The sequence below is a fragment of the Leopardus geoffroyi genome, chromosome B4 (assembly GCF_018350155.1).
Source record: "Leopardus geoffroyi isolate Oge1 chromosome B4, O.geoffroyi_Oge1_pat1.0, whole genome shotgun sequence".
NCBI classification, from domain to species: Eukaryota; Metazoa; Chordata; class Mammalia; order Carnivora; family Felidae; genus Leopardus; species Leopardus geoffroyi.
Genome location: NC_059341.1, coordinates 92,149,887 through 92,177,376, shown reverse-complemented (window position 1 = coordinate 92,177,376; position 27,490 = coordinate 92,149,887). Strand labels below are relative to the sequence as shown.

Here is a 27,490-nt window from a genome sequence, read left to right as displayed (position 1 = left end):
TCCTGTTCTTCTCTTCCCTCCCACACACTTCCCTTCAACTTCTGGCACCACCACCCTGAAATAATACGATTTCTTAAGAGGCACAAGAGAAGAACATTTCCTTGAGTTTTTCTGTATCTCCCACATTCCTCTTCATACGCAAGGTGCTTCACATTTGACAGATGGTGTTTCCTATAACACTCAGACTTTTCCTTTTTGAAGTAAATGCAAACCGCGTGAAATGTTAAGACTACGAAGGACATGAAAGTCATGTTCCAAAGACGAGAGCCCTCATCACACTGAGTATTTCTCCTTTCCGTAGATGTGGCGCCCTTCACGTGGGAGATCACATCCTGTCCATCGACGGAACCAGCATGGAGTACTGTACATTGGCAGAAGCCACCCAGTTCCTGGCCAACACCACTGACCAGGTCAAGCTGGAGATTCTTCCCCATCATCAGACCCGCCTGGCCCTGAAGGGACCTGAGCATGGTGAGAAGGATCCATCTGGATAAATCTCTTTATCTTGCTTTTACAGTTATCGCTTCTCTCCCAGAATTAGAAGCAGAAAGACACAGCGGCTAATTCTGGCTTTATCATTTCTTTCAGAGCAGCGGGTTATCTTTTGTTTACTTTCCTTCGTCTCCCAGATCCTTGTTCCTGAGCCAAATGTAATTTATTTGAAACCTCAAAATTGAGGAAAGAAACATTGTTTGAAATAGAATTTTCAGGCTGGTGCTATTTGATATTAAAAAAAAAAAAAGAAGAAGAAGAAGAAGAAGAAGAAGGCTTTGTTGCAAATTGATTGTGAAGAGAAGGGGAATAATTTGACTTCCTGTTACGCAGAGTGAATGTCCACTCTACCTCAAGGATGATGAAGGCAAATTATAAAATTCTCACCTTTTAAAAATAATTATAAAATGGGTATTAATGGCAGACGCTTCAAATTTGGGGAGAGAAAACAGTTGTGTGAAAGGTTGACTTTCTCTACAGTTTGTCTGTTTGCCAGAATAGCTTTTTCCTTAGCCCTTCCATAAAGGAACGACCTTTATGATGAAATATCTTTCCTGGGCGTGTCAGAATATTTGACTGCTTTTATTCAGTAACAAGTGTCAGCTGAGGGGACCTGCATTTTCACTGTCTGAAGCTCACAGGTACATTTGCTAAGTGTTTGTACACCATCCACCTAAGCATCTTTAAACAAAACCCAGTACAAGAGAAAGGACTTGGAGCCCAAAATCACATTGAAGAAAGACTCTTCAAGGGGGTTCTTTGTTCCAACTCCTCTCTCCTTTCCCTTAAGTCAAGTGCCCCCCCTTTTTTATTCCCTGAAATCGATTCCTTGAAGCTTCACTAGTGCTGTCAGGGGGCCCTAATGGAGAAGAGCACTTTTTTTTGTATGTTTAGAGAAAGAGAACAATTTTCTCCAGAATTGAAATTTTGTTTGTGAAGAGATCATTTGTATTATGTGTCTCCCGCCTTCTGAAAGACACCGCGCTTTTCCACAGTTTGAAGAAAAAACAGAGGGACCGGTTAATTTTCATACTGAATGAGTCAGCTGGATGCAACCTGTTTTAATTAAATGGAGCTTAGACAGCCCTGGAGCTAATGAAAATCTCTAGTACAGCATTACCTTTATCAGATTTTAATTTTACACAATGGAGCCAAGAAGTGATGCAGTATAGGCAGGTTATGAAAAGAAATTCTGCCTCATTTGCCTAGAAGTGGGAAGGGGCTCCAGGAGATATAGGTCATGGGAATGCACACCGTTCCGGTCAGGAGACCCCTTGGGACACCCGGGCAGAGGGGAGAGATTTCTCAAACTCAGTTTCTTCTAAATTAATCTGAAGCCGTCACTGGATTTGGAGCACAGGAGGTATAAGGATATACACTGTGTAGCACTTTCTCAGCATGAGATTTGGCTTGGTAAATCCTGCTATCGGTGAATCAGAAATATGGGGCAGACCCTTGCAAAATGTCATTATCTTCAGCAACCTCATTTTCCCCTTTTTATTTGCCCTGTATATAAATCATAAATAGTCCAAATAGTTTCCAACTCGTGAAATATTAAATATTTTTACCTGTCAAGACAATTTGAGAGGATGAATGTATATACTAAAATGCATGAAGACCAAGAACAAATTATTTTTTTTTTAATATGGAAGCCCTGTTGTCATTGTGACTTTTCAGAGGGGTGCAGGGTCGGGGCTGGTAATTTAAATAATTCAAGCTTCCATTTCTGACCCCATCATCTACTTTGGCTAAAAGTTGCTCATCATCTTTCTTCTCTAGCCTACAGGCATCTCCCTACAGTTTACATTAAAATCAGACTTGCATTTCCAAGAAGGCAAAAGTATTAGCTCCTAAACATAATTAAATCACAGTTAAGAACAGGGGGGAATGCCCCCCCAAATTATGTTGTTTATAATTCTCAAACTTACGTTTTTTTCTGTGGTAGAGTGGTTTTACATAGTTTTTCCCTTTTCCACAAGAGAGTTCTGGCTATCTGTTCAGGAAGCCTGATCCCTGAACACTTATGTCTCATCCCATGGTAGATGGAAATATATTTCCCACATTTTGTTTCACAAGAAAGCATCTACCATAGTGTTTTCAGAGAAATAAACGGGCACATCAGCTAGGAAAAAAAGAGATTAACTGTGCCTTTTGCTGGTAAATAGCATTAATGGGGCACCTGGGTGGCTCAGACAGTTAAGCGTCCAACTTCGGCTCAGGTCATGATCTCACGGTCCGTGGGTTCAAGCCACGCATCAGGCTCTGTGCTGACAGCTCAGAGCCTGGAGCCTGCTTCGGATTCTGTGTCTCCTTCTCTCTCTGCCCCTCCCCCACTCAAGCTCTGTCTCTCTTTCTTTTTCAAAAATAAATAAATATTTTAAAAAATTTTAAATAGCGTTAAAAGTGCTTACAAGAATGAGTTCTCAATAAGATTAGAAATTGTTCCTACTGAGGGTATTTGGGAGACATAATCATGATTGAAGTTCATGAGACTTTGAAAGAGAAAATGGGAGCAGAATCACAAGGCTCAATAGAGTCAGGGCCCGGAGGACCTTCCATTTTTGAGTTCCAGGAGCAACCACAAAAGCAGCTGTTGCCTATGCCCCTCAGACATCCCAGACGGGGCAAGAGGGTACAGTTAGAAGAGAGAACAAACCAAAGGACCCTCCACGTCAGATACTTCTTAAGACTCCAACAGTGATGTCATCATGGAAGATGTAAAAAGTATTCTATTTTAACTTGTTTATGTATCTGTATCAAATCTCGGAACGCCCGCAGGAGGCAGTGTCGTGCGGGTGGGCTGAAGGCAGGGATTCTTGAATCAGACTTCCAAACTTAACTGGGTGCTACCATCCTTAAATATGCCCGGTAATGTCCAAAGTCCTTAACGAACTGGGTCAGAGAGTGTGGATTTCTAAAGTCCATTCACTATACCCTGCCCTCATTGGAAACGCAGACCGTACTTTGTAAAAAGGACATCGGAGTGGCTGTTGGGGTCAATGAGCCAGACCCAGCAATGATTGCATCTTGGTAAAAAGTCATCTTACACTCCCCAAAAGAGAATGAGGATGGGGAAAGATAACCCATTATGAACTTCCCCTGCAACACTCTTTATCACGAGGAAAATGCTGCCGTAGTGTAGACATGCACACTCTGGCTGATTCCTATTCACTTATGCATTCATTGATTCATCAGTCATTATGGACTAGGCACTATTCTAGGTGCTACAAGACATCTAGTGAGGGAGACAAAGTAGATTCCCATCCTCGTGGAATTTCAGTATAGAGAGACAAATATTTAAAGTATGTTAATAAAGCCACTTCAGACTGTAATAAGTACTATGAAGAACATAAAATACTAATGGGGTAGCATGGAGTCGGGCATATTCAGCGTGGGCTGGGGGGTGGTCAGAACAACTCTGAGGAGGTGGTGGCCCCTTAGCTGAGACCCGAAGGAGAAGAAGGAGTCAACCGACTGCAACCACGCAGTCAACTGGGAGAAGAATACACGAGGCAGAAAGAATGGCAAGGGCAAATGCCCTGAGGCAGGAAAGCAGCCTGGCTTGTTCTAAGAACGGCAGTAAGACCAATGGTGGCTGAAACAGTCAATGATGGGGAGAGTGATAGGGGATAAGCCTGCCGAGATAAGTAGGGGTCACATTTGATTCTCTTTGTAATTGTACCCCGTTGAAGTAGCTTAAATGGGAGTGACATGATCCACCTTCTATATTTAAAGGATTATCAGGTCGTATAGATACTGGGAGGTAAGTATACAGTTGATGAAGTGGGGAGCCAAGTCTGTAGGTGTTGCAGAGGTTAGGTAGAGGTGATGGCTTGGAACTAGAATGGTGGAGAGGCAGATGGAACCCAAACCAGAAACAGCAGCGGCACAGAAGGAACCGGCTGGGCCGCCTAGGGCTGTAGAATTATGGTGGCTATGCAAGTGATACTCTCTCAACCTAAGTGTCCAGTGAGTGAGATTTGCTGAGTGAGAGATACGTATTTCCTTCAAAAGATATTTTATTTGTTGGCAAGTAGAGCGAAAGTAGGCAGAATCAATATTATCCGTAAGAGTTCATCTGTTTTTATCGAGTGTACCAGCACCGTGCAAGCACCTTGCATAGAGACCCGTGGGCATAATTCTCACGGTGGTCCTGCGGGGGCGATGCTTTCGTGGTCTCCATTTGACATGTGGGGAAACTGAGGCTAAGGGAGGCTGAGTAACTAGCCACGGTCCTATAGAGAGGAAGGGCTGGAGCCAGAACTGAAACCCAGGCCTGCCTCAGCCCACAGTGCTCTTTCATTGCTAGGGCTCTGGTTCCACGGGTAGCCTTACCCCAGAAAGGCTGTGAAGTGGCCAATGATGCTGACATCACAGATGGTACAACTTAAGCCCTTGTCTAAATGAGCTTCCTTTAAATACTTACGGAGCATTTGATTCTCTGCATGAATAAATACCGTCAAATAACTCACATGTAAGTCACCTCACATTAGAATCATGATACTAAAAGGCAGTACGAGTTCATTTGTTATTTTTCACTCTTGTTCGGTGAAAAACTTCGGATCGGACATAGTAATGAACATGACCTTGCTCATCTTTCAGAACACCCGGTAGAAAAAAGTCTAAATAATATTGAAATTAGAGTGGAAACGCACCACACATTTTTTTCAATAAAGGGGACACGAAAATTTTGAAATAGCTTTACTAAAATGTTGTGGCATCTTAAGAAAATATAAGAACACGTGAAATCTTTTGAGAATTAACTGTTTCTTTCAAGTGTAAACATATCTTTTTTCAAAGATACAAAAAAGTATAAAATCTATTGAGACCTTTACTTGTTAGGATACAGATATGATTCTGATATTGATAGATGATTAAGAGTGGGTTTGTTTTTTTTTTTTTTTTTGAGAAAAATCAAGTCCAAGTGATGGATCAGACTGTAATTAAAATGTCAGAACAGTAAATTGTGATATGTGACTGGTAAAGCACTTGAATCATGAGCCAGCATGATTTATTATTGTTCCTTCTATTCTTTTTCTCAAAACAAGTGCTACTAACTGACCAAGATGTGCAAATCTTTAATTACTAATCACGTGCCATAGATCTTTATGGCGTTGACTTTTAAGTTTAAAAAAAAATGTTTTTAATCTGGTCTGTGAAGCGCAGGGGGAGATTAGAAATTGATTCAATAGTCATTTTAAAAGAAGAAAAAATGGGCTGGCGAACGACATGCATTATTCTTGGAAAGATGGAAGGCTTCCATTCGTGATGTTAATCATCTGTTCTGCTGACCACTGAGAAAGGGCAAAGCCAGTAGATTTTCTTTTTCTTTGCAAGCAGCTTTCATTTTTTGTTACACTTTTTATTTGTACAGTTCAGTTACTTTTTCTTTTGTTTTGTTTTGTTTTGTTTTTGGTTCTTTGTTTGTTTGTTCTTATTTGTCATCATCACCTCATGTGGGCAGTGAAAATTCAGAGGAGCGACAGGCAACTTACGTGGGATTCCTGGGCCAGCGACCACTGCAGCCTTCACACCTACCAATACCCTAATGCGTCCCACCCCGACCGTTGCAGAGCTCCGGCCCTGCCAGCCCCAAAGGCGCCTCCTCCCAACAGCCCTCGTAATGTTCCAGACTTTCTCCTCCTGGTCTTTTGTGAAAATTATATTCTGCCTCTTCCTCATCTGATTCATACCATATTTGGCTTCATGGGTGCTATGTGCTTTTTTTGTAATAGCAACTTATCGTTTCTGACATCTTTCTGAGTCTCTTCCCCTCCCGCCCTCCCCCCCAATCAGAAAACATTTGTCATTAGAGAAGGATGTAAATGTTCCTAATGCTTTATATGTGGTCCGGAAATTAACAGTCCAAAATATGATATAGAATACGATGTGCTCAGAACTTCCTTGTGTGCTTGGAACCACTGTGAAATTCACGTCAGAAAAGATCTACGAACGATGCGTGTCTGTACTGGATGCACGGAGTTGTTGTTTATGCAGAAACGCGGTTTCATGTTTATCTCTGTGTGTGTCTAGAGCAAAATTCATAGAGCCTCCCTCTGGGTTGCATTGTGCTCAGGAGGATCGTGCTGCCCCTCAGGCAGCGGTGGGCTCTTGTAACTTTGAGATTCTACAGTGCTGTCTCCATGGCTTCTGAGACCTGGTCTCTGCCCGGTTGGGGCACTGACTAGCCATTGCTGCCGTGTGTGTCTCTCGGGGTTGTCCCTGGCTGGCAAGGGTAGCAGGCTCACACCCCACCTGAGAATGCTCTGTGCCAAGTCTCCACTCTCTTACAGCAGCTTTGGTGTCTTCACCCTTCTCTCCTACCTCCATGAGTGCATACAGCCTGAGTTCCCTGAACATGGGGACTTTACCTCGAAGCCTCTACTCCACTAGCCCTCGCGGGACCATGATGAGGAGGAGACTGAAAAAGAAAGACTTCAAAAGCTCACGTAAGTGAAACAGTCACCGTTGTCTCATGGGCTGGAGAAGATGGGCAGGCTGGTCGGAGTCTGTGGGAAGAGTGTTTTCTGGTGCCTAAATGATCAGGTGGATGCTAAGGGGCTCCCAGCTCTATGCCAGAGGTCCCTGAAATGCTATCTAATATCTACATGATACTGATTGCCCAGAACAATTTCAGACTGAATTAGTTAGTTTGTACTATCTTTGCCGACAACTTTTTGTTTGAAATTTCTTTTCTTGCTCTTTGGATCTGATACGGTAACCAAAGAGGTGATTTTTTTCCCTTCAAAACTCCTTCCTTATATTCTGGGTGACTTTGGACATGAAACATTTGTTTTCAGTTCCTTACTCACTCCAAATCAATGTTTTGAAAACTATGTCTCCCTCCTAATAAATATAAGAAAGAACCCCATGCACCTGTTTAATATGATTACAACATGTAATCACTTCTCTTTCCAACCAGATCGAATCATAGTCTAGAGAGGTGGGAATATTTCCTGTCCTATATGTCCCCTTTGGTGGCTGTAGTTGTGATTCCTATAGAGAAACTCAAAGAAGATGGGGTCTCTTCCCGCACTTACCATAAAAATAAAATAAGGAACACCCTTAAGTTACCTAAGTAAAATAAAACCCAGACTCTTCAAGGCTGGAAGTGAAGTTAGGAGAAGGGATGTTTGGACCTATTGGCTTTTCAGCTTGTTTGTCAGAGATTCATCTTCACAAGAGGACCCACCATGCCACCATCACGGAGACCACCCATCACCCACCCTGGGAAATGGTCTCTTCATGTTACAGGAAGCTGAAGGTTTCCTTACAAAGAAAACCACTGCAAAAGATAGGGTCACACCGTGGTATAGTCATGATTTTGCCTTGCATATCCCTTCAAATATAAGGGGATTTTTTTCATCTTTAGTATATGTGCAGGACAGTAAATTTAAAAATAGGAAAATAGAAGGAAGGTTGAGTTTAGGTAAAATGAGAATAAACGGCTTCTGGAGTCTCAGATCTTTCTCAGTTGACACGAAAGTAAATTATTCAGTCTTGGAAGAAACCATTTGAAGGCAGTAGAGTGAAGTGGTTATAAGCATAGATGTGGGAACCAGGCTGCCTGTGCTCTCATCCCAGCATCATTGCTGTAGGACCTTGAGCAAGGCATCTAAGTTCTCTATGCCTCAGCCTCCTTAGCTACAAAACAGGGATTAATTACTTACTTCATTGGGTAATTGGGAAGATTATATGAAAGAATATATATATTCACACCACCAAAAGGGACATATGGGACAAGAAATACACTCTGTGAGGAGAATATATATTATTAAGTACATATTATGCATATTATTTTAAAATTATATATATTGGAGCGCCTGGGTGGCTCAGTCAGTTAAGCATCCGACTTCAGCTCAGGTCATGATCTCATGATTCATGGGTTCGAGCCCTGTGTCAGGCTCTGTGCTGACAGCTCAGAGCCTGGAGCCTGCTTCAAATTCTGTGTCTGCCTCTCTCTTTGCCCTTCCCCCACTTGTACTCTGTGTCTCTTTCCTTCAGAAATAAATAAACTTAAAAATACATATATACATACATACATACATACAATAATGTGTTAATACATGTACATATATGTATATACATATTATACACATAGTTTATGTATGTGTTATATATATAATTTTCTCAATTATATACCATATACAATATACTATATACAATAAATACTATATATATTATATACATATGCTAGAACAACACCTGGTAAATGGTAAACACTATTTAATTGTTAGCCATTTGAATAGTTTAAGTGTTAGTTAGTATGCCTTGAATCTAAATTGTCATGTGTGAAAATCTGTTGACACTGTTCCCAACTTTAGGCATTTTTCACAGTGACTACTTTGGCATAATACATAGGTTCTGGGTCTTCCATGCAATGCCATCAGGGCTTGTGGTGGATTTTTGTATATGAAATTTTTTACAAGTAATGCCTTTGGGTGCAGCGTCCCTTACCGACAGCAACAGCCTAACAGCCCTCATCAGGGAAGAGCAATTAAAATGAATTCATTAATGTTTGTACTTCTGCTTGAATGGCTACACATTTGTTTGTGTTAGGTAAGACTCACTCTGTTGACTAAAGGCATTAGTGACTCCAAATGAGTGATAATATGCTTGGCTATCTCGGGTTGATATTTACATAGCTTGAATTTTACAGTAGGAAACAAAGCTGAGATCATGCTGTCACTGATCCCCATAATCAACTCAAATTATCTTTTGAATCAGAAAGTTATTCTCCAACATAGTAGAAACAGACAGATACGTGGCTCCAGAAATTGCAAGCTATTTGTGTTTTTTGGAGACATCGGCCACCAGGGCACCACTGACCGTATACCTACCAGAATGTTTATGAAAGTGTCTCAGGAGATCACACATTTTATATTGTGATCAAACAACAAGGTCCAAAACTTTGATTCGTACTCCAAAAAGGCCTACAAAAATAATGATAGCATTCCAAAGCCAGAAAAAAGTAATTGCTGTTTTTGTTCTTTTGTTTTTCTTAAGTTTCTCTTTTCTCTCTCTCTCTCTCTCTCTCTCTCTCTCTCTCTCTCCCTCTCTCTTTGCTTCTGGTATGGTCACATTCGATGTAAGGGTTTTCCCAAATAACTGATAATAAAAGTTTTATTATGCTCTCACTATACCATGGTTTATTTCCACCACTTTATTTATGTCTTTATTTTATGCCACCGTTTGCTGTCCCCTTTCTAATACTTACGTTTCCATGGCAACCAGTCCATTTGTATGGACGATGAATCATGGCAAAGTCACAACAAATACAATAAAAAGTCTCTTCGATGTAGTGGTGATGAGGTGAGGCCAGAGCCTACAAAACAGAAAAAATTCTCACATATGTTTCTGGTACAAAAGGACATGCCAGAAAAGAATTGAAGTCTTCTCATAAATATTGAAAGATTCTGTATCATTGACCGGAGGGCGAATACAGGAAGTCTGTAACAACATGTTACAAGAATTAAAGCAGGAAAGTGCCGTGTTTGTTTCACAGGGAGAAGGATGAGTATCCCCAGCACCAGGCTGGGAGGAGTGTCACAAAGCCCTGGAAGGATTGCAGAGCTGTGTCACAGAGGGAACCCTCTTGTCAGCTCTTCTGGAATCTTCTGGAATCTTTGCCCCACAGCCTGGGCTGTCCCTTTTTCTGCCTCAGAGGCTAAGGCTCTTTCCAGAACCCCGTCATCCCCCTGTGATGGCAGCATGACTGAGCAGTGGACCCGGTTCCTTCCCCCTGCTTCCTGCTTCTGCACACACAGCCAGTGTAGGCTCTGCCTGTTCTCAGTCCACCTGAATTGCAGCCAAGCGTAGAAGTTAGATGACATTCCCAGAATAGTCTTTGCCTCTTTTGCCATCCCCGTGTACTACTAGGGAGGCCAACATGGAAAAGAGTTGAAAGGAAGAGAATGAAAAAACCTAACAAGTTTTGTCCCCGCCACCAACCACTGAAAAAAGATCGGAGGACAAAGGCAGCTAATGGTGAGCTTTTATAAGTGAGCATGCAGGGAGCCCTTCAGGGAACAGCCTAAGAGCTGCCCGCCCCACAAGCTGACCCCCATCTGGAGAAGGGAGCCGTTGGACACCCACACCGTGCGCCTGAACTGGATCACACGGTACACAGTGGGCTGGATCCCCAGCAGGCCGACTGTAATGGGAAATACTTGAGTGACACAGAGGTCTTGAGTTACAGGATCAAATAATGGTGAACACCATATATGGATAAACCTTTGCAATCCATTGCTCCCTATACTTTTTAAATGCTTTTCCTATCTGACAGTTAACCTCACAGCCTTCTAAGAAGGCAGATTTTTAAGCTTTAGAAGCTAACAAGTTGTTTCTGGTTTTCCTCCCTTCCTTACGCTAGAAAAGACAAGAATTGACAAAAACCACAGGGTCATTTCCTGCAAACCTGAAGGGTTGCGAACAGAACCCTCCAAACGTGAACAGGAGCAGGACAGAGCAGATGCGGATCGTGAACACAACCGTGGGGCCCACACCATTTAGCAGTGTTCACAGCATGTCAGTGATTTAGTCCTTCCCTTCCTCGCCTGTGAGTAGAAGAAATGGGCGCACTTCAGTTCAGAGCCAGGACCTTGCAGGAGTCTCTACTACCAGAGAGAGAATTCATCATACAAATTTTTAAATTACGGCATTATAATTCATAATAATTCACCTTTGTGAATGGTCGGCCACATTAATGAAGCAGGATAATCAAGCTCATCTTTTTTTCCTCTGAGTAATATTGGTTGCTTTTCTTCTTCTGGCTCATCATCTTTAAATCTACCATTTATCTTTTTCATGTCTGGTTATAATTTGCAAGACTTTAATTTGTGTGAGTAATCAGTACGTACAATTCCAAATGAAATTTTACTGTTTCAAAGAACATTTCAGTGTATCAAAGGACTTTCAGAGTTAATTATAAAATCCTAGATTATTTAATATAATCCTACATTTATTAGATACATTGTAAACTTTTATAATTTAAAACCAATATTTAACATAATTTTTTTTTTTTTTTTTAAATTTTTTTTTTTTCAACGTTTATTTATTTTTGGGACAGAGAGAGATAGAGCATGAACGGGGGAGGGTCAGAGAGAGGGAGACACAGAATCGGAAGCAGGCTCCAGGCTCTGAGCTGCCAGCACAGAGCCCGACGCGGGGCTCGAACTCACGGACCGCGAGATCGTGACCTGGCTGAAGTCGGACGCTTAACCGACTGCGCCACCCAGGCGCCCCTACATAATTTTAATCCTAAATTAAAGGTCCTAATAATTTCTATTGTCTCAACTTGACTCCAGATGACGCTTACAAATTTAATGATGCCCACAGTGAGCACTTAGATCTATTTTCAAAACCTTCTAGAGAAGTCCATTTCTGAACTATCTTCTCTAACTGTTGCAAGAATGCAGCAAGTCTCTCCTTCGAGAAGATCTTTACTGTATCTAGCCTAATTCCTCCTATTATGATTGACCCATTTCTTCTTAATCCTCTCTTAGTGGAAATGGCATTTAGCTGACTTAAAGTTTCAAAAGTGGTTTTTAACTCCAGTTAAGTTGTCCAAAAATCTATACCAAACTGAGATCTCCGATGAAAAAACTGTGTATATTAATGTGAACCTATAGAAAAATTCATAGAAAGTATTCCTATTGAAGTAGGAAGTCATAGAAGATAGAATGGAAGTAATCTGCCAAGTAGGGGATGTCCTAATATTATATTCCTGCCTACTATGAGAACAGACTGGAAAGAAATGCAACTCTCCAGATCCATACTAACTACTCCTGGTGGTTCTGTGCCATCAGGAACAAAATGTGTAATCTGGAGAGCAGGTAAAGTACAGTTGACATCAACAAAGCACACTAGAAAGTGTGATCTGAATGAATATAGTCCATGTGTCGGATCTGGGAATTGTAGGCCACCAGCTGTAAAAGGCTCAGGGTTGGAAGCTACCTTTACCCCCTACTGCAGGCTACTTTAATCTCATTGATATGAATTTTGTTGTGAGAACTATGATGATGTTTCTTTTTTTTTTTTTTTTAATTTTTTTTTTTCAACGTTTATTTATTTTTTTGGGGGGGACAGAGAGAGACAGAGCATGAACGGGGGAGGGGCAGAGAGAGAGGGAGACACAGAATCGGAAACAGGCTCCAGGCTCTGAGCCATCAGCCCAGAGCCCGACGCGGGGCTCGAACTCACGGACCGCGAGATCGTGACCTGGCTGAAGTCGGACGCTTAACCGACTGTGCCACCCAGGCGCCCCGTATGATGATGTTTCTTAAGAAGAAGTAGATTTTCCTTCCTTCTAGACAAATGATCTACCGCATCTTCCTCTGCCATGTCAGCTACAATGTTGGGATGAACTACATAGTGGAAAAATTGGGGTCCTGAGGGACAACTTTCTAGTTCCTTAACTCAGCAGAACCTGCATGAAATGTTGGTTCCAAAAAGAAAAATGTGGATAATATCACAAAATTCAATTCGTTCTTCCTTTATTTAGTGTTCATTGAATGTTCCGGGCATTGGGATTTCAAAGAGGAAAAGATCTGGGTTCCAATCTTTAAAAACAAGGATGCTGAATGCTGAAGTAGGACCATGTATTAGAAATGTGGAGATGTAGACAGGGGAGTACCTAACTCTGCCTGGAGAAAGCAGGGAAAGGGACATTGAAAGCCCAGGGGAAGAGCTAAAGGGACAGAGGGATGTAAGCAGGGCTGCAGCAGATAGGCAGGAGACTGGATAGGCAGGGGACATGAATTTATGAAAGTTCCCACGAGCTCTGTTAGCACTGGGGTTGTTCTATAGAAAATAGGGAGGCGTTGAAAGAGTCTAAATGGGAGGATGACCTCTGCCCATTAGATAAGCCACTCTGGCAGCAATTGGGAGGCTGTTCGCATAAGACAAGAGGCAAGGACATGGTTCTAAGTCTATATAGTGATCTTTATTAGCAATGATGAGGCCCTACTTTAGAGAATAGATACATTGGGGGCCTCATCATGAAGAAGAAGTTAACCTGGCAAGTTGATATGTAGAAATTGTTGGGCATGAAAGGACCAGAAACATCCATATTCACGTATTTGAAATAAACTAAACATCTGAAATACAAATAATAAAAGCCTGGACTGAAGCGTTAACAAGAAGAAGGGAAAAGAGGATTTATAGAAGTTAGATTTCAGTGGTCATCCTGAAAGGACTTAGCCATTGTCTTGATTGAATTTGAGACAATGGGGATGTTCTGAGTCAAAGGCTACTTTGAGATTTCAGGCCTGGTGGACCTATAAGCATGATGGTCCCATTCATAGAAACAGTAGGGGGAATGCAAAAGAGAGGATGACTAACTCAATTTTTAAAATGTTGAGTTTCGAGGGGCGCCTGGGTGGCGCAGTCGGTTAAGCGTCCGACTTCAGCCAGGTCACAATCTCGCGGTCCGTGAGTTCGAGCCCCGCGTCGGGCTCTGGGCTGATGGCTCAGAGCCTGGAGCCTGTTTCCGATTCTGTGTCTCCCTCTCTCTCTGCCCCTCCCCCGTTCATGCTCTGTCTCTCTCTGTCCCAAATATAAATAAACGTTGAAAAAAAAAATTTTTTTTAAATGTTGAGTTTCGAGGAGTCAGTGAGACCTTCTTGTGGATGGGATATCCACGTCAGGAAATTCATCACTGGAGCTTGAGAGAAACTGGAGAGGTGGATTTGAGAAGATACATGCAGAGGTCATATTACAGAAGCAGTAGAAGTAAATGAGGGAAAGGAGAGTAGAGAAGGCTTAGAAGAGAACCACAGGGAAGTCTATGTTTGCCGTGTAGACTAAAAAAAGGAACTGGGAGGGGCTGAAAAAAGTCAGAAACTAAGAACGAACCTTCACTGAAACCAAGAGAGCAATTTCAGAAAGAAAAGGATAGTTCCCAAGCCTTGCTGCAGAGTAGTTAGAGCAGAAGATGGCCATTGATTTTGGCAGTCAGGAAGTCATCAGTGAGAGTAGTTTCAGTAAAGGGTGAAAGGAGAGGCCAAGTTTTAAGCAGGCCCAGAATCAGTACAAACCCATAGGGAGAGGTCAGAAAGCTAGGGGAGTGAGCAGGAAGGTTGGAAAAAGCAAGAGAGACGTATTTATGACACAAAATCACAGGGAGCCGAAATGGATAGGACCAGAAAGGAGGAGGTAGCCTTGAAATGGAAAGAAGGATACATCCTCCTGGGAAAAAGAAGGAAGTTAGAATAGATGATACAGAGAAATCGAAGTTGAAAAGAATGCTTTTAAGGAACTCTTGTCAAATGGCTGGATCTTTTCAGTCTGGTAGGAAATGAAGTAAGGAGTCAAGTTTGATCCTTATAATGGTGGAAATGTGTGAGACAGATCCCGTGAGAAATCAAATAAGGAGTCAAAGTATTACACAACAGAAAATTCCAGGGCCCCATAGAGAATTGTGTGAATGTGTAGTGACTTTCTCTAGCACCCATCAGCAACTTAGTAAGAGCAGGGGAGTGGAGTGGGCATTACCAAAGAATATTGAGTATTAGACTATAGAAAATGTCATGAGCTTTCAGCATCTCTGATTCCAGCAGCTGCATCATTGAAGCGGTCACCAGGGATCCAGGGGGAGTATGGAAGGAAATGATGCTAGTAAAAGGCAATACATAAAGATGGTAGCTTTCAAACTGGATTCCCCAGATTCCCACAGGAGGGATGGGAAGGCCTCCTCTAGGGTCTCCCATTCCTACCTCAGTATCTTCAGTAGCTCTGTTTTTATCTGAAATACAAAGACATCCCTTACATGCTTTCATTTGAAGAGGGGTCAGGGGGAATCTGTTGCTAACAAGTTTGAAAACCACTGGACTGGAAGATAGGTGAGAGAGAGTGGGGTAGAAGTCATCAAGGAGGGAAAATGAGGTCGGAAGGACTGGGGGGAGATGGCTATTAAGATTGCGTGGTCAACAAAGAGGATTCAGATATGAAGATCCCAGAGCTCTCTCCAGTTTGAAGGATGGTGGGGTCCAGCACAGGGTTCTGCTGATAGAGAGCTGAAGTTGGGTGGAATTGCTAATAATCAGCACTGAGAGACCCAAAGAAGCACAAAGCCAGGCGTTCAATTATTGCCATGATGTCAAAGATACTGAGGACATGGAAAAACGACAGACTAGAAGGGGCAAATTAAGAGCCAAGTCTGAAGTCAGTGAGGAAATGGGGGGAAACAGGAAAAGTAGAACATCATGGGTTTGAAGAGGAGACAAAGCAGAAATAAGTACATAATATAGAACTTCAAAATAGGAGTGGTTTAAGGTAAAAAGCACTGCATGTGTGGGGCACGGAAGGTTCTAACCCTTTCTCTGTCCTTGTCCCCTGCAGGGAGAATGAAAGAAAATAGCTTCTGCGTGGAGGGGTTTCTGAGGTACATGGTGTCAGCAGATGCCAATTGCAGTAAGGAGGCCAGACTTTTGGAGGAAGTGACAGTCCCACATGGGACCCTACAGAGAGCTTGCTCACAGAAAGCAAAGGAGGCGCAGGTCCCAGTGGGCATCAATGAGAGAAAGGCATCAGGGAGTGGAGTGGCCTTTTCATGACCCGCCAGAGATCCAGTGGGAAAGAACAAAGGCTAAAGAGCCAAAATTTGGGGATAGGAGAAATAGAAAGTTTAAACGACTCCATCAAGCCAACCCAATGCTAGATTAAGGTTGACAACCAACACGTCCTCGCCATTCCAGGAGCCAGACTCTTTCTTCAAAGCTACAGACCAGATTGTTTATAAAAACCTTAAGGCTTAGGCACAAATGGATAGAGTGGAAAACACATTAGACCAGTTAGCCCAACCCTTTTTTTTTTTCATAGATAGAAAAGAAATCAATGCCTCCGCCCCTCCCAAGGTCACACAGCTGGTTGCCTACTGGTAGAGCCAGGACCAGAACCGACATACCCAGTCCCAAGGCCATCCTCTTCCTACAACCCCCACAACTATCCCTGGTATGGGGGCCACCCTGGTGTTGTGACTGATATATGACAGACATCAGGAGACTCCTTTATGTGGTTCAGCTCTGACTAAACTTATTTCAAGGAGACCAAAATATCCCACCATTACCAATGAGCTTTTTTTTTTTATTTTTCCTTCTTTCAGAGACATAATCTGTGTCAGCAAGGCCGGCATCTCTGGTGCTTGCTGCAACCTAACGTCATTCTTTTTCGTGTTTGTTCCGCCAGTGTCTTTAGCCTCGAGCACAGTGGGCCTGGCTGGGCAGGTCGTTCACACAGAAACCACAGAAGTTGTGCTGACAGCCGATCCCGTCACAGGATTTGGGATCCAACTGCAGGGCAGTGTGTTTGCCACGGAGACGCTCTCTTCCCCACCTCTGATTTCCTATATTGAAGCTGACAGCCCAGCCGAGAGGTAAGACACTCCTTGACAGCATCCTTTTCTGTGTATTTCTTGTGCCCAGTATCTTTGAATAGCTAATAAATTAGGGAACAGGGCTCAATGCAGGAAATGCAGGATGTGATGAACTCTCCGTTCCAACAGTAAAATTTTACGTTCTTGATAAGGTTTGAGAAGAAAAACGAGCGTGGATGCCTTTATCTAGCAGATTGTTGTCTGGCAGGGACTGGAGGCTGTATTAATTAAAAAGGAAAATATCTCTGAAATTCCAGCTTTATTATAATAATTCCTCTGCTGTGGGGAGCTGTACATTCATCACTACTATATATTGGTTCAGATCAGATTAAAACAATGCCATAGTTTTAAATTATTAGTTCCTTCTCTGGGGTACATCAACATTGCCTGGCTCACATCTGTATCCATCAAACACAAGAGTGCAAGACCTTGCAGTTGACCTAATACGATGCCCACAGCATTGAATAAACAAGACCGAATGGTTACGCTATTTCACAAGGATCAAACAATATAGATTTGGCAACTTCAACTTGATAATTACTTACTCTGGCTACAGTCTCTAACATGTGGTTCTAAATATAGATGTGGGGTGCTACAGATTGGAGACAGAGTGATAGCCATTAATGGGATTCCAACTGAAGACAGCACCTTTGAGGAAGCCAACCAGCTCCTCCGAGACTCTTCAATCACGAGCAAGGTCACACTGGAAATCGAGTTTGATGTTGCAGGTATGGTCATATAATCGCGAGTCAGCTGCAGAGTCAGGAGTGGACCGCATGTGAATTATATGGATTGTGTGGCAAATGGGGAGCTATTTTTTTTACCTACTGAACCTGTTTTTGTTTAGGAGATTTGGGGTGTCATTTTGTATTGAGCATTACTTTTGTCCTATTCGTTAAAATGTCACCATAAGAACAGATGAAAATAAATGTGACAAAGTGAATAAGTATTAGCTGCTATAAAGGTGATTTTAAAAAATCACGTAGCCTTTATTCTTCCTGATTTTCCCCTATATGCTCGAGAAACCATATTCTTCTGTCACATGGATGAGAAAAGCCTGTCTTTGACCCTTCCCACTGCAAAGAACATGTGGAAGTTTGGTAGGGAACGATGAAAACGCATTAGGTGGATTTATACAAGCCCAGCAGGTAAATAATTCATTCTCTAGTGTGAAAAAGAAATTGCATCGGACACTTGTTAAAAACAAGGAAGACTTTATTCAAGACTATTTCAAGAGAGATCAAGAGTTGGAATAGGGAAGAGAGATTAAACTCAATCCCAAAGACGGTATGGGCAGGTGGGAATTTATGGCCACCAAACAAGGTGAGGGTAGGGAGTCATGGAATGAAAAATTACTAACAGGAACTTGATTAGATATCAAGGGGGTGGGAATGAGGAATTTGATTGTAGATTCCAGGGTGGGGGGATTCTCAACAACCTGAGTTAGCAGGATTCTCACTAAAACTGGGCTCAGCAAGTCAAAGATAAGGCCTCGTTGAAAAGAGGACCCAGAGGAGCCTAACTTAAGTTTGATCGGGAAGGGAATCCTTGTCAGTAGCTAACAGGTGTGAATTTTAGAGGTCGCTGCTAGTTTCCATTCAATGAAATGGTATTCATACAGTGATATACCACTTCATAGAGCCAACAATCTTTACCAACTGGCAAAGATATGCCTTTGGACGTAGGGATTGCATCTTCCCAGCAAATGCTTGCTGAGTGTTTACTGTGGGCCAGCTGGAGATGCAGCAGTAGACATGGAAGAAAAAATAACTCCTTCCTTCATGAAGCATATAGTATTACAGAAAGTTGATTTTTAAGTTAATGAATATAACTTTAGACAGTAATAAGTGCTCTGGGGAAAAGAAAGCAGGATGGGGATGAGAGAATGGCTGTGGGGAGCTATTTTCATGGGATGATTCTCTGAGGAAGTGACATTTGAGCAGAGATTTGAAGGTTGGGAAGGAGCCAGCTACGTCCTGGGAGGAGGGTATTCCAGGTAGAAGGAACAGCCAGCGTAAAAGACATGGGCCAGATTAGTAAGATGGATGGATTTGAGAACCAACGGAAAGGGTTCTCACTGCAGCATAAGGAAGTTGGGGGTGACGATCACGTTTGGAATTGGAGATGGGGTAAATAAGGATTGGAAGGGGCCAACTTAAGATGTGGCTTGAAGCAGGACTAGCAGACCTTGTTTATGGAATGGATATGGAAAATGAGAGAAAGGGAAAATCATGGATGACTCCTGAGGTGTAAGAGTCAGCAATCAAGTAAAGAGTGATGGCTTTAAGGGAGAGGAAGACTTGAGGAATGGAAATTTGAGGATAACAACAAGTTCTGTTTTATGCGAATGGGTTAGGGGCAGAGAGAGAGGGAGACACAGAATCCGAAGCAGGCTCCAGGCTCCGAGCTGTCAGCACAGAGCCCGACGCGGGGCTCTAACTCACAAACTGTGAGGTCATGACCTGAGCCGAAGTCCGTCACTCAACCAACTGAGCCACCCAGGCACCCCGAACAAGTTCTGTTTTAGACATGACGAGGCAAATCCACTGCCAGTTCTAGGGGGAAAGGGACAAGCACATCCATTCCTTAGTTCAGAAGACAATTATTGAGCACCAGTTACTCAGTGCTAGGCACTGTGCTATGTTCAGATCATTTAAAGGGAAAATAAAAAGGATTAATATCTTCAAAGAGCTCAGAGCCAATTAGACAAGAGCAAGATCTGCTAAAAGATAAGAATAGACTTACTGAATGTGTGTTGCCACTGGAATATGAAAGGAAGTGCCCGATGGGGGATCTGGGCCAGAGAGCAGCCTTGAGGAGGAACCACCATGTCAGTGACTGGTGAAGTCATTGAAATACAGGAGACCACTAAGGAATGAGTGGCAGGAAGGAGGGGATGCTGCCTGAGGAATTCTAAGATGGAAAGGGGAAGGATGCTAGCCAAGGAAATAATGTAGGTGGATTATGAGAAGTGAAAGGAGAACCCAAAAAAGGTAGCATTTTGGAAACCAAAACAAGAACTTCAAGGTCGTGGTCCATAGCATAAAGGGGCTTCAGAGAATTCAAGTAATATAAGGCAAGAAAGGTCCATTGGATTTGGCAATTCAGAAAAAAAGACATTGAAGAGTATATTCAGGGAGTTGGGGGACAGGAGTCAGACCACAGAAAGCTGAGGAGTGAGGAATGGGCAGAGAAATACAGGCAGGCTATGCTTGCTTTCTGCCAATGAAATGGGTTTTGAAAGAGGGTAACTAGAAAAATGCAGTGAATGGATAAAAAGGACAGAGGCCACTGTGGCTTCTTCTTGCTTTAAAACTTATATAGCATTTAATTACATACTGGACACTCTATTTTATCCTCTAATCAGTGGTTGTCAGTCAAGATCAGTTTTGCCCTGTGGAACATTTGGCAATGGTAGGAAATTTCGCTGTGGGTGAGAAAAAGATGGGGTAAAAGATAAAAGATTCGGAGTTCAGAGGGGAGTTATTTGTTTTGTTGTTTTGTTTTGTTGAGATTGGAGAGATCTGAACATGTCTAAGGCCTGAAGTGAACGAGGGAGAAAAAAGATAATTGATGGATATAGGTCCCTAAAGGGATGAGCAGAGAAGTTGTCTAGAACACAGGTAGATAACTAGTCTAAGACAAAAGGTTGATGGCCGCCTCTTGTGAGTTTGAAGAGAAGGATGTGAGAATATAACTATTGAGACATTCATGTAAGAACTGTCAAGCAAAGGTAAAAGGATCAGCATCTTGGGGAGTTGAAAAGAATGATGGTTTAGAATAGCTAATGGGGAAATGACTGAGAAAGCTAACCAGACCCATGTACAGGGATTTTCCAGCTGGGTGGTGGACCATGCAAAGTCCAGAAGCTCTAAGTTAATAGCACTGTCAACCTGCACGGCCAAGTAGTTTTTTGTCAGGTGGCCTCAGCTACTGAGGAGTAACAGCAGAGGTGCTAGGTGATTAGACTGAACCAGAGATTGAGATTTCCAGAGAAGGGTCAACAGAAAGGAAACTAAAGTCACAGCAGTTCAAATTGTTGCAGGAAGAACAGATGAATAACTATAGTAATAACATCAAAATCATGGTAATACTACGAAATGCTTACTCTATGGCATGTCACTCTTCTAAGCACTGCATGTGCATTAGCTCACTTATAACAGCAATGGAGGTTACTATTATTTTGTCGCCAGAAAACTGAAGCCCATGGAGTTAATGGTAGGGCTGGGATTTTCACCCAGACGGTCTGGCTCCTAAGGCCATGCTCTAACCACTACACATACTGCCTTGAGGGAATCTAGGCTACAGATGGATGGAAGTCAATAGTGGATCATCATGGTAGACTGGGAAGAAAGAGAGGACTCAAGGGCTTAGGAGTATTCAGGAAGAAAAATGGGCGTAGTAAGAGAAAGTTGAGGAGGGAGCTAATGGCGGGAGACTGAGGTCAAAGTGGCATATTAGAGCTTAGCATTTCAGAGAAGGTCAAGTAGGGCTCAGGGTAGTGAGCTGCTGAAGTGAAGTAGAAGGGAGGCGAATATTATTCAACCAGAGGTCTGGGAAATTGGAATGCAGTGTGATGGAAAGAGCATCCACACAGTGGAATCTCCCAGAAGGAGGGCAGGACTTGGAATGAGGAAGTATGAACTAACTGCTGTTGACATGCTGAACACAAACCCATCAGAGGATCTCTGCAGTTTCCCCTGCCTGAGTAGCTCTTCCCTCCCACATTCAGGTGGTTTGCTTACTTCATTCAGGTCTTTGCTCAAATATCACTCATTCAGGGAATCATTCCCTCACCATAACACTCTGTTCCTGTGCCCAGATTTATGGTTCTTCTTAGCCTTACTCATGCTCTGATGTTATATTGTGGATGTACTTATTGTCTCATCTTCTCCACTGGAAAAATATCTATGATGTCAGGGACTTTGTGCCTTTTGTTCACTAATGTATCCCAGCACCCAGAATAGTGCTTGGAATACAAGAGCCTTTGAGCCAGTACTTGGTGAATGAATGAATGAATGAATGAATGAATGAATGAAGTGCATTTGTCTCTCCTGAGGGACTGAATCCAGGAACCTCAGTTTGCATCAAGAACTGATTTCAGGGGTGCATGGGTGGCTCAGTCACTTACCCTTCTGACTCTTGGTTTTGGCTCAAGTCATGATCTCACAGTTCATGGGTTTGAGCCCCACATCAAGCTCTGTGCTCACAGCCCAGAGCCCGCTTGGGATTCTCTCTCTCTCTCTCTCTCTCTCTCTCTCTCTCTCTCTCTCTCTCCCCCTCTCTCTCTCTCTCTCAAAATAAATAAATAAACTTAAAAAAAAAAAGAACTGATTTCATATCCACTATTTCTCTGGAGTTCCTGGTCTCTCAGTGTTGCTTGTCTCTGCGTATCTGCTCCATTTATCTCTCTACAAGTTTTTTCTGGCTTTTGATTGTACTTGATTGCCCCATCTTTGCTAAAGGGCCCAGCCAGTGCCAGCCAGTTCAAGTTTCTAATTCTCAGATTTGTTAGCTTCCCCTTCTTGTCAGCTGTGACCAAGCAGGAATCTGGTAGAAGGACCCTGTAAGGATCAGTCAGATGTTGATGAGGGTGTGCTTTTCAAAGAAGGCTGTCCAGCAGCCCCAGAATGTATTACTACAATCATAGAACATTAGTGGTGAAGGGACTCTTACAATCCAATACCTTCATTTATTTATAAATGGAGAAACTGAAGTTTGGGCGGGGAAACTCAAGGTCATAGAGCAAAGTAGACTGTTGACTTGCGCCTGTCTTTTTCATATCATATTACACTGCCTGTTCAGGAGATGTGGGGGTTTCCAGCACGAAAGCGCAGGATTTCTGAATTTCTGCCTATTGTCATTATGTGTTGAGGGGAGATGGCTATCCTGTGCATTGTAGGATGTAACACAGCATATTCTTGAAACCCCCCTGTAGTGGAATGGCCAGCACAATTTGACCTCTGCCATAAGCAGAATCCAAGCATTTACTTGTGCTATCAATACATGTTTATTTTATGTGTATCCTCAATGTTTTTTCATTGTTTAATCCATACTTAATGTATATGTATAGCTTAATATTTGCTGATTAACTATTTGAATATCCTTGGTTTAAGCTCCTCTAAGAAATAGAAACTTGTCTATTAAACTCACTCTGTTCAGTGCCAAGTTTGCTTGAATAAGAGACAGGGGAAAAGGGACCAAAGGTCTTTTCCCCCTGCCCAACTGTTCCAGAAATCAACGTGTTTCAAATGGATAGAAGTGATGTAGGATAAGGACAGAAAAAAATATGCTCCCATCCTGTCATTCTCTCCTCTCTTGCTCATGGCCAACATCACTAATTGATTTCAGTATTCTCCTGCTGAGCCCAGACACAACATCAGAATCTCCAATAAAACACTTTAGTTAGTCATTACCAATCTACTGGAATCTGCTGGAAACTGCTGGGGTCAGAAAGCTCTCTTGTAGCCAATTGAGATCTTGGAACACTGGTATAGGAAATCTCTGGACATGAGCTAATTCAAGACTGTCCTATCCTGGATTCACTCCTAATTGCCCGAATGTGGGCCACCCATTTCCAAAGTTCTTCCTCAGAAATATACCAAGATATTAATTCCCAAACTATTGGGTCTCAGAGACAAGCCATCTCTATTTTAAGTAACACAGAGTTTAAAAAGCTTGCCTGTCAGTGAAAGACAGATACCATATGTTTTCACTCATATGTGGATCCTGAAAAGCTTAACAGAAAACCATGGGTAAGGGGATGGGGGGAAAAAAAGTCACAGAGAAGGAAGGAGGCAAACTATAAGAGATAAATGCTGAGAACAAACTGAGGGTTGATGGGGGGTAGGGGAGAGGGGAAAGTGGGTGATGGCATTGAGGAGGGCACCTGTTGGGATGAGCACTGGGTGTTGTATGGAAACCAACTTGATAATCAATTATATTTAATTTAAAAAAAAAAAAAAAGCTTCGGCGCCTGGGTGGCTCGGTCGGTTGAGCGTCTGACTTCGGCTCAGGTCATGATCTCACAGTCTGTGAGATCGAGCCCCGCATCAGGCTCTGTGATGATGGCTCAGAGCCTGGAGCCTGCTTCCGATTCTGTGTCTCCCTCTCTCTCTGCCCCTTCCCTGCTCATGCTCTGTCTCTCTCTGTCTCTCAAAAATGAATAAACGTTAAAAAAAAATTAAAAAAAAAAAAAAGCTTGCCTGTGAGTACACTCTTGCCTAAATCTATCTCTTTTAGTGGTCACCACTGTATAAACAACATTGTAGTGACATTGATGGGGTTCTTTTTAAAGCTGAAATTATTGAGGCGCCTGGGTGGCGCAGTCGGTTAAGCGTCCGACTTCAGCCAGGTCACGATCTCGCGGTCCGTGAGTTCGAGCCCCGCGTCGGGCTCTGGGCTGATGGCTAGGAGCCTGGAGCCTGTTTCCGATTCTGTGTCTCCCTCTCTCTCTGCCCCTCCCCCGTTCATGCTCTGTCTCTCTCTGTCCCAAAAATAAATAAACGTTGAAAAAAAAAAAGCTGAAATTATTCACAGCTTCATCACTTTAATAAAAGTTTTTTTATATTTCTTTACAACGTCGTTTATCATGTATATAATTTTATAAAGCTATATTCATAATATATGCACAACTTACATTTTGTCTTTTTCAATACTGTCTTTTAAATACCAGTCTACAAAATTGTGAACACTTGAAGATTCTGCTTTGACTATAAAGTTATTTTGTCAGAAAAAAAAAAAAAAATACGGCTTTGTTCTGGAAAGAAGTCCCAGTGAAAATCCTATCAAATGATGTTTGCCATCATTGCAGGAGCCCCCCCCCCCCCCCGTGCTTTCCTCTGAGTGGTTGGGGGTTAAGCATCTACATTTCCCTGCTCCCTCTCAGAACCCCTTACTTTTTCAAGTCTCACAAGGGTGTGCAGGTTGATGAATTATGATGGGGTGATTATCTTACTGTGCCAACAACGAATGCTTCAGGCAGGAAAAGCAGGCCGATTGGAAAGAAGGGAGCCTTTGTTTACCCAAATGTGTTTTTAATTACAGTATTAACAAAGATAAGGCAAAACAAGAGAAGCACAAAATAATCACATGGGAGTCTAACAAAGTAAACATTCCAGCTGTTTGTTCTAAACCTATGATTTCTCCAAGTATCTTTTCCTCTCCAATAGTAGTTCTTTAAGAAACACCAACGTAAATAGGCCTTTGCTTCAACCACCAAATAACTGTGTGGGCAAAAACAAAACAAAGAAACAAAAAAACTTACCAAGTATAAAATAAATCATGTTAGCACTTAAAGATTAAAATGAAGCCACGGCTGATCAAAGAGATTCATTTGTTGATATTTCTTCATCATTATGAATATTTCAAATCTCGTGTAGTCAAACATGATTCATTACTATTTTCCAGAAAGTGGTAATATCTCCTCCAGTGTCATTAACAATGTTAATCTCGGTCAAGGTTCCCTGCATTAAAAATTTATAAAAGCAAAATGTTGCTATAGTAACAATTCTAGATCAATGATTCCCGGCCCGTAGGGTTCCAAGACCTCATTTGTATAGTAGCATCATGGACAAGCTGTTATATACATACGTGAATACATGTATACATACATACGAGCATACCATATGCTCCCCTCCCCTTTCACAGGGAATTTTTGTAAAAAACACAGAACACTAAAACAAACATACATGAAGTGAGTTCCGGAATTAGCGAAGCCGTTTCTGCCTCTAAAGCTTCTTTTGCATGTACTCACGGACCACTTGCAAGCCTTATCTGGGTAATGAAATTCCTACCACACCCATGAACACTTCTGTGGAGGCTTTCTGCTTAGCTCCCATCCCATTTCCTCTACCAGCTCAATGTGTTCATCAGGGATCTTTCCGTTGCAAGCAGCAGAAATGCACAGGAGCTAATTCAGACAGAGAAGGGGCATTTACTGGAAGCACACAGGTGTTTCACAGCCCTGGAGGACAGGAAATGCAGACAGCCCCAGGAAGCTCTAGAATCAGACAAAAGGGCTGTCATGGCCAAGCACAGGCTCTCCAAGACCTCGTGCAGGCTCCTCATGTGCACTCGCTTCTCTCTGCAGACTGGCTGTTGGTGCAGATAGGCAAAATGTGGTCAATTCAAATGCCCTCTCAGCTCCCAGTCTGCATGCTAATTCCCCACTCTTAAATGTCACTTTGGGGGTGAGAAGAAGGTGGCAATTAGTCTTCCATTGTTGGAACAGGGAATGTAGAGGACTTAGGGAAGAGATGGAAGAAAGGCACAGATTTGAGAAATGTTTGGGAAGTAAATATTTATACCTGCAGTATCCAAAGCCGGGAAGTAAAGCACACCTATATACTGTTACTTACCTCTTTTCTTTTTCTCCCCCAGTGTATCAAACCTAGCCAGTCTTTTTGAAATCTGTTAGGGAAAATAATTTTATCTATCTCAAGACCTATTGGGAAATGGGAAGGGTACAAATTCTTTTTTTTTTTTAAGTTTATATTAGAGAGAGAGAGACAGAGTGCACATAAGGAAGGGGCAGAGACAGAGGGAGAGAGAGAGAATCCCGAATAGGCTGTACTGTCAGTGCAGAGCCCAATGCAGGGCCCGAACCCAAAAACTATGAGATCATGACCTGAGCCAAAATCAAGAGTCGGATGCCCAACCGACTGAGCCACCCAGGCGCCCCAAGGGTACAGATTCTTTATGAATAAACAAATAAATATATATGGGTCCTTTCTGGTATATCAGTGTGTTAGTTGGGGACAACAGCAAAGCCAAAGACATCCACTCACAGTCTGTGACACTCATCGAAGAGTTAAGAAGAGTAGGAGGGCGCTAAGCAAAGTAAGTCAGAGAATGACGAATACTATATGATCTCATTCATATGTGGAATTTAAGAAACAAAAAAAGAAAATGGGGAAAAAGTCTGAGAGAGACAGAGGAGAGAGAGAGATTGGCAGACCAAGAAATAGACTCCTAACTGTAGAAACAAACTCGTGGTTTCGGGGCAGGGGCAGAGGGATGGAGGAAATAAGTGATGGGGATTGGGGAGGGCACTTGTGATGAGCACTGGGTGTTGTATGGAGGTGTTGAATCCCTAAATTGCACACCTGAAACTAATATTGTGGTGTATGTTAACTCACCAGAATTTAAGTAAAAACTTAAAAAAAAAAAAAAAAAAAAAAAAAACAACCAAAGACCAGTGGGAGGGACTGGGAGAAGCAGCAGCCTCCCTAGCTTCCCTGGGAAGTGTGCACAGCACCGAAAGAAAAGAAAGGGCCCCAAAGGGTAGACTTGCCTTCACTTGGCCCAACAGCCAGGACTGTGAGAGGCAGCTTGGGGATCCTTCTTTCACAGGTGGCATTCTAGAAGCCCGGAGAGCCCAGAGAAATCAAATTTTTATTGTGTTTTCCAGTTGAACAGCCTGTGGCATATCTTCTGTTTTGGAAGATCAGATTCTTGTCTTATAAAAGGTTCACTGGCCTAAATTCCTCCTAGAAAAGTCCAAAAGGCCTGGACAGGCAAGTTAAAGCTGAGGAAGGGAGTCTCCAGCTGTTTTCATGAGACCATCCCCACTTCCACCTAAGCTTGGCAGAGACAAAATGTGTTCAGTATGTGATTAACAAATTG

General features: G+C 42.5%; 1 protein-coding gene and 1 long non-coding RNA gene across 13 annotated transcripts in view; both read left to right on the top strand.

Annotated features, from left to right (window-relative positions):
* The window catches only part of GRIP1 (glutamate receptor interacting protein 1), a 691,488-nt gene that overhangs the window by 587,870 nt on the left and 76,128 nt on the right, over positions 1–27,490 (top strand). For 7 of the 12 annotated variants that reach the window (XM_045467228.1, XM_045467223.1, XM_045467232.1 and 4 more), the window contains 5 exons: positions 302–471; positions 5,957–6,112; positions 6,786–6,941; positions 16,678–16,864; positions 17,447–17,592. In XM_045467228.1, coding sequence (XP_045323184.1) covers positions 302–471; positions 5,957–6,112; positions 6,786–6,941; positions 16,678–16,864; positions 17,447–17,592 — 815 coding nt within the window. The remainder of the gene's footprint in view (positions 1–301; positions 472–5,956; positions 6,113–6,785; positions 6,942–16,677; positions 16,865–17,446; positions 17,593–27,490) is intronic. The other 5 variants (XM_045467229.1, XM_045467231.1, XM_045467227.1 and 2 more) reach the window with 3 other exon arrangements.
* Positions 8,758–11,299, top strand: LOC123592200. Its single transcript, XR_006709630.1, has 2 exons — positions 8,758–10,479; positions 10,865–11,299. It is a non-coding gene; the product is annotated as an uncharacterized LOC123592200 (long non-coding RNA).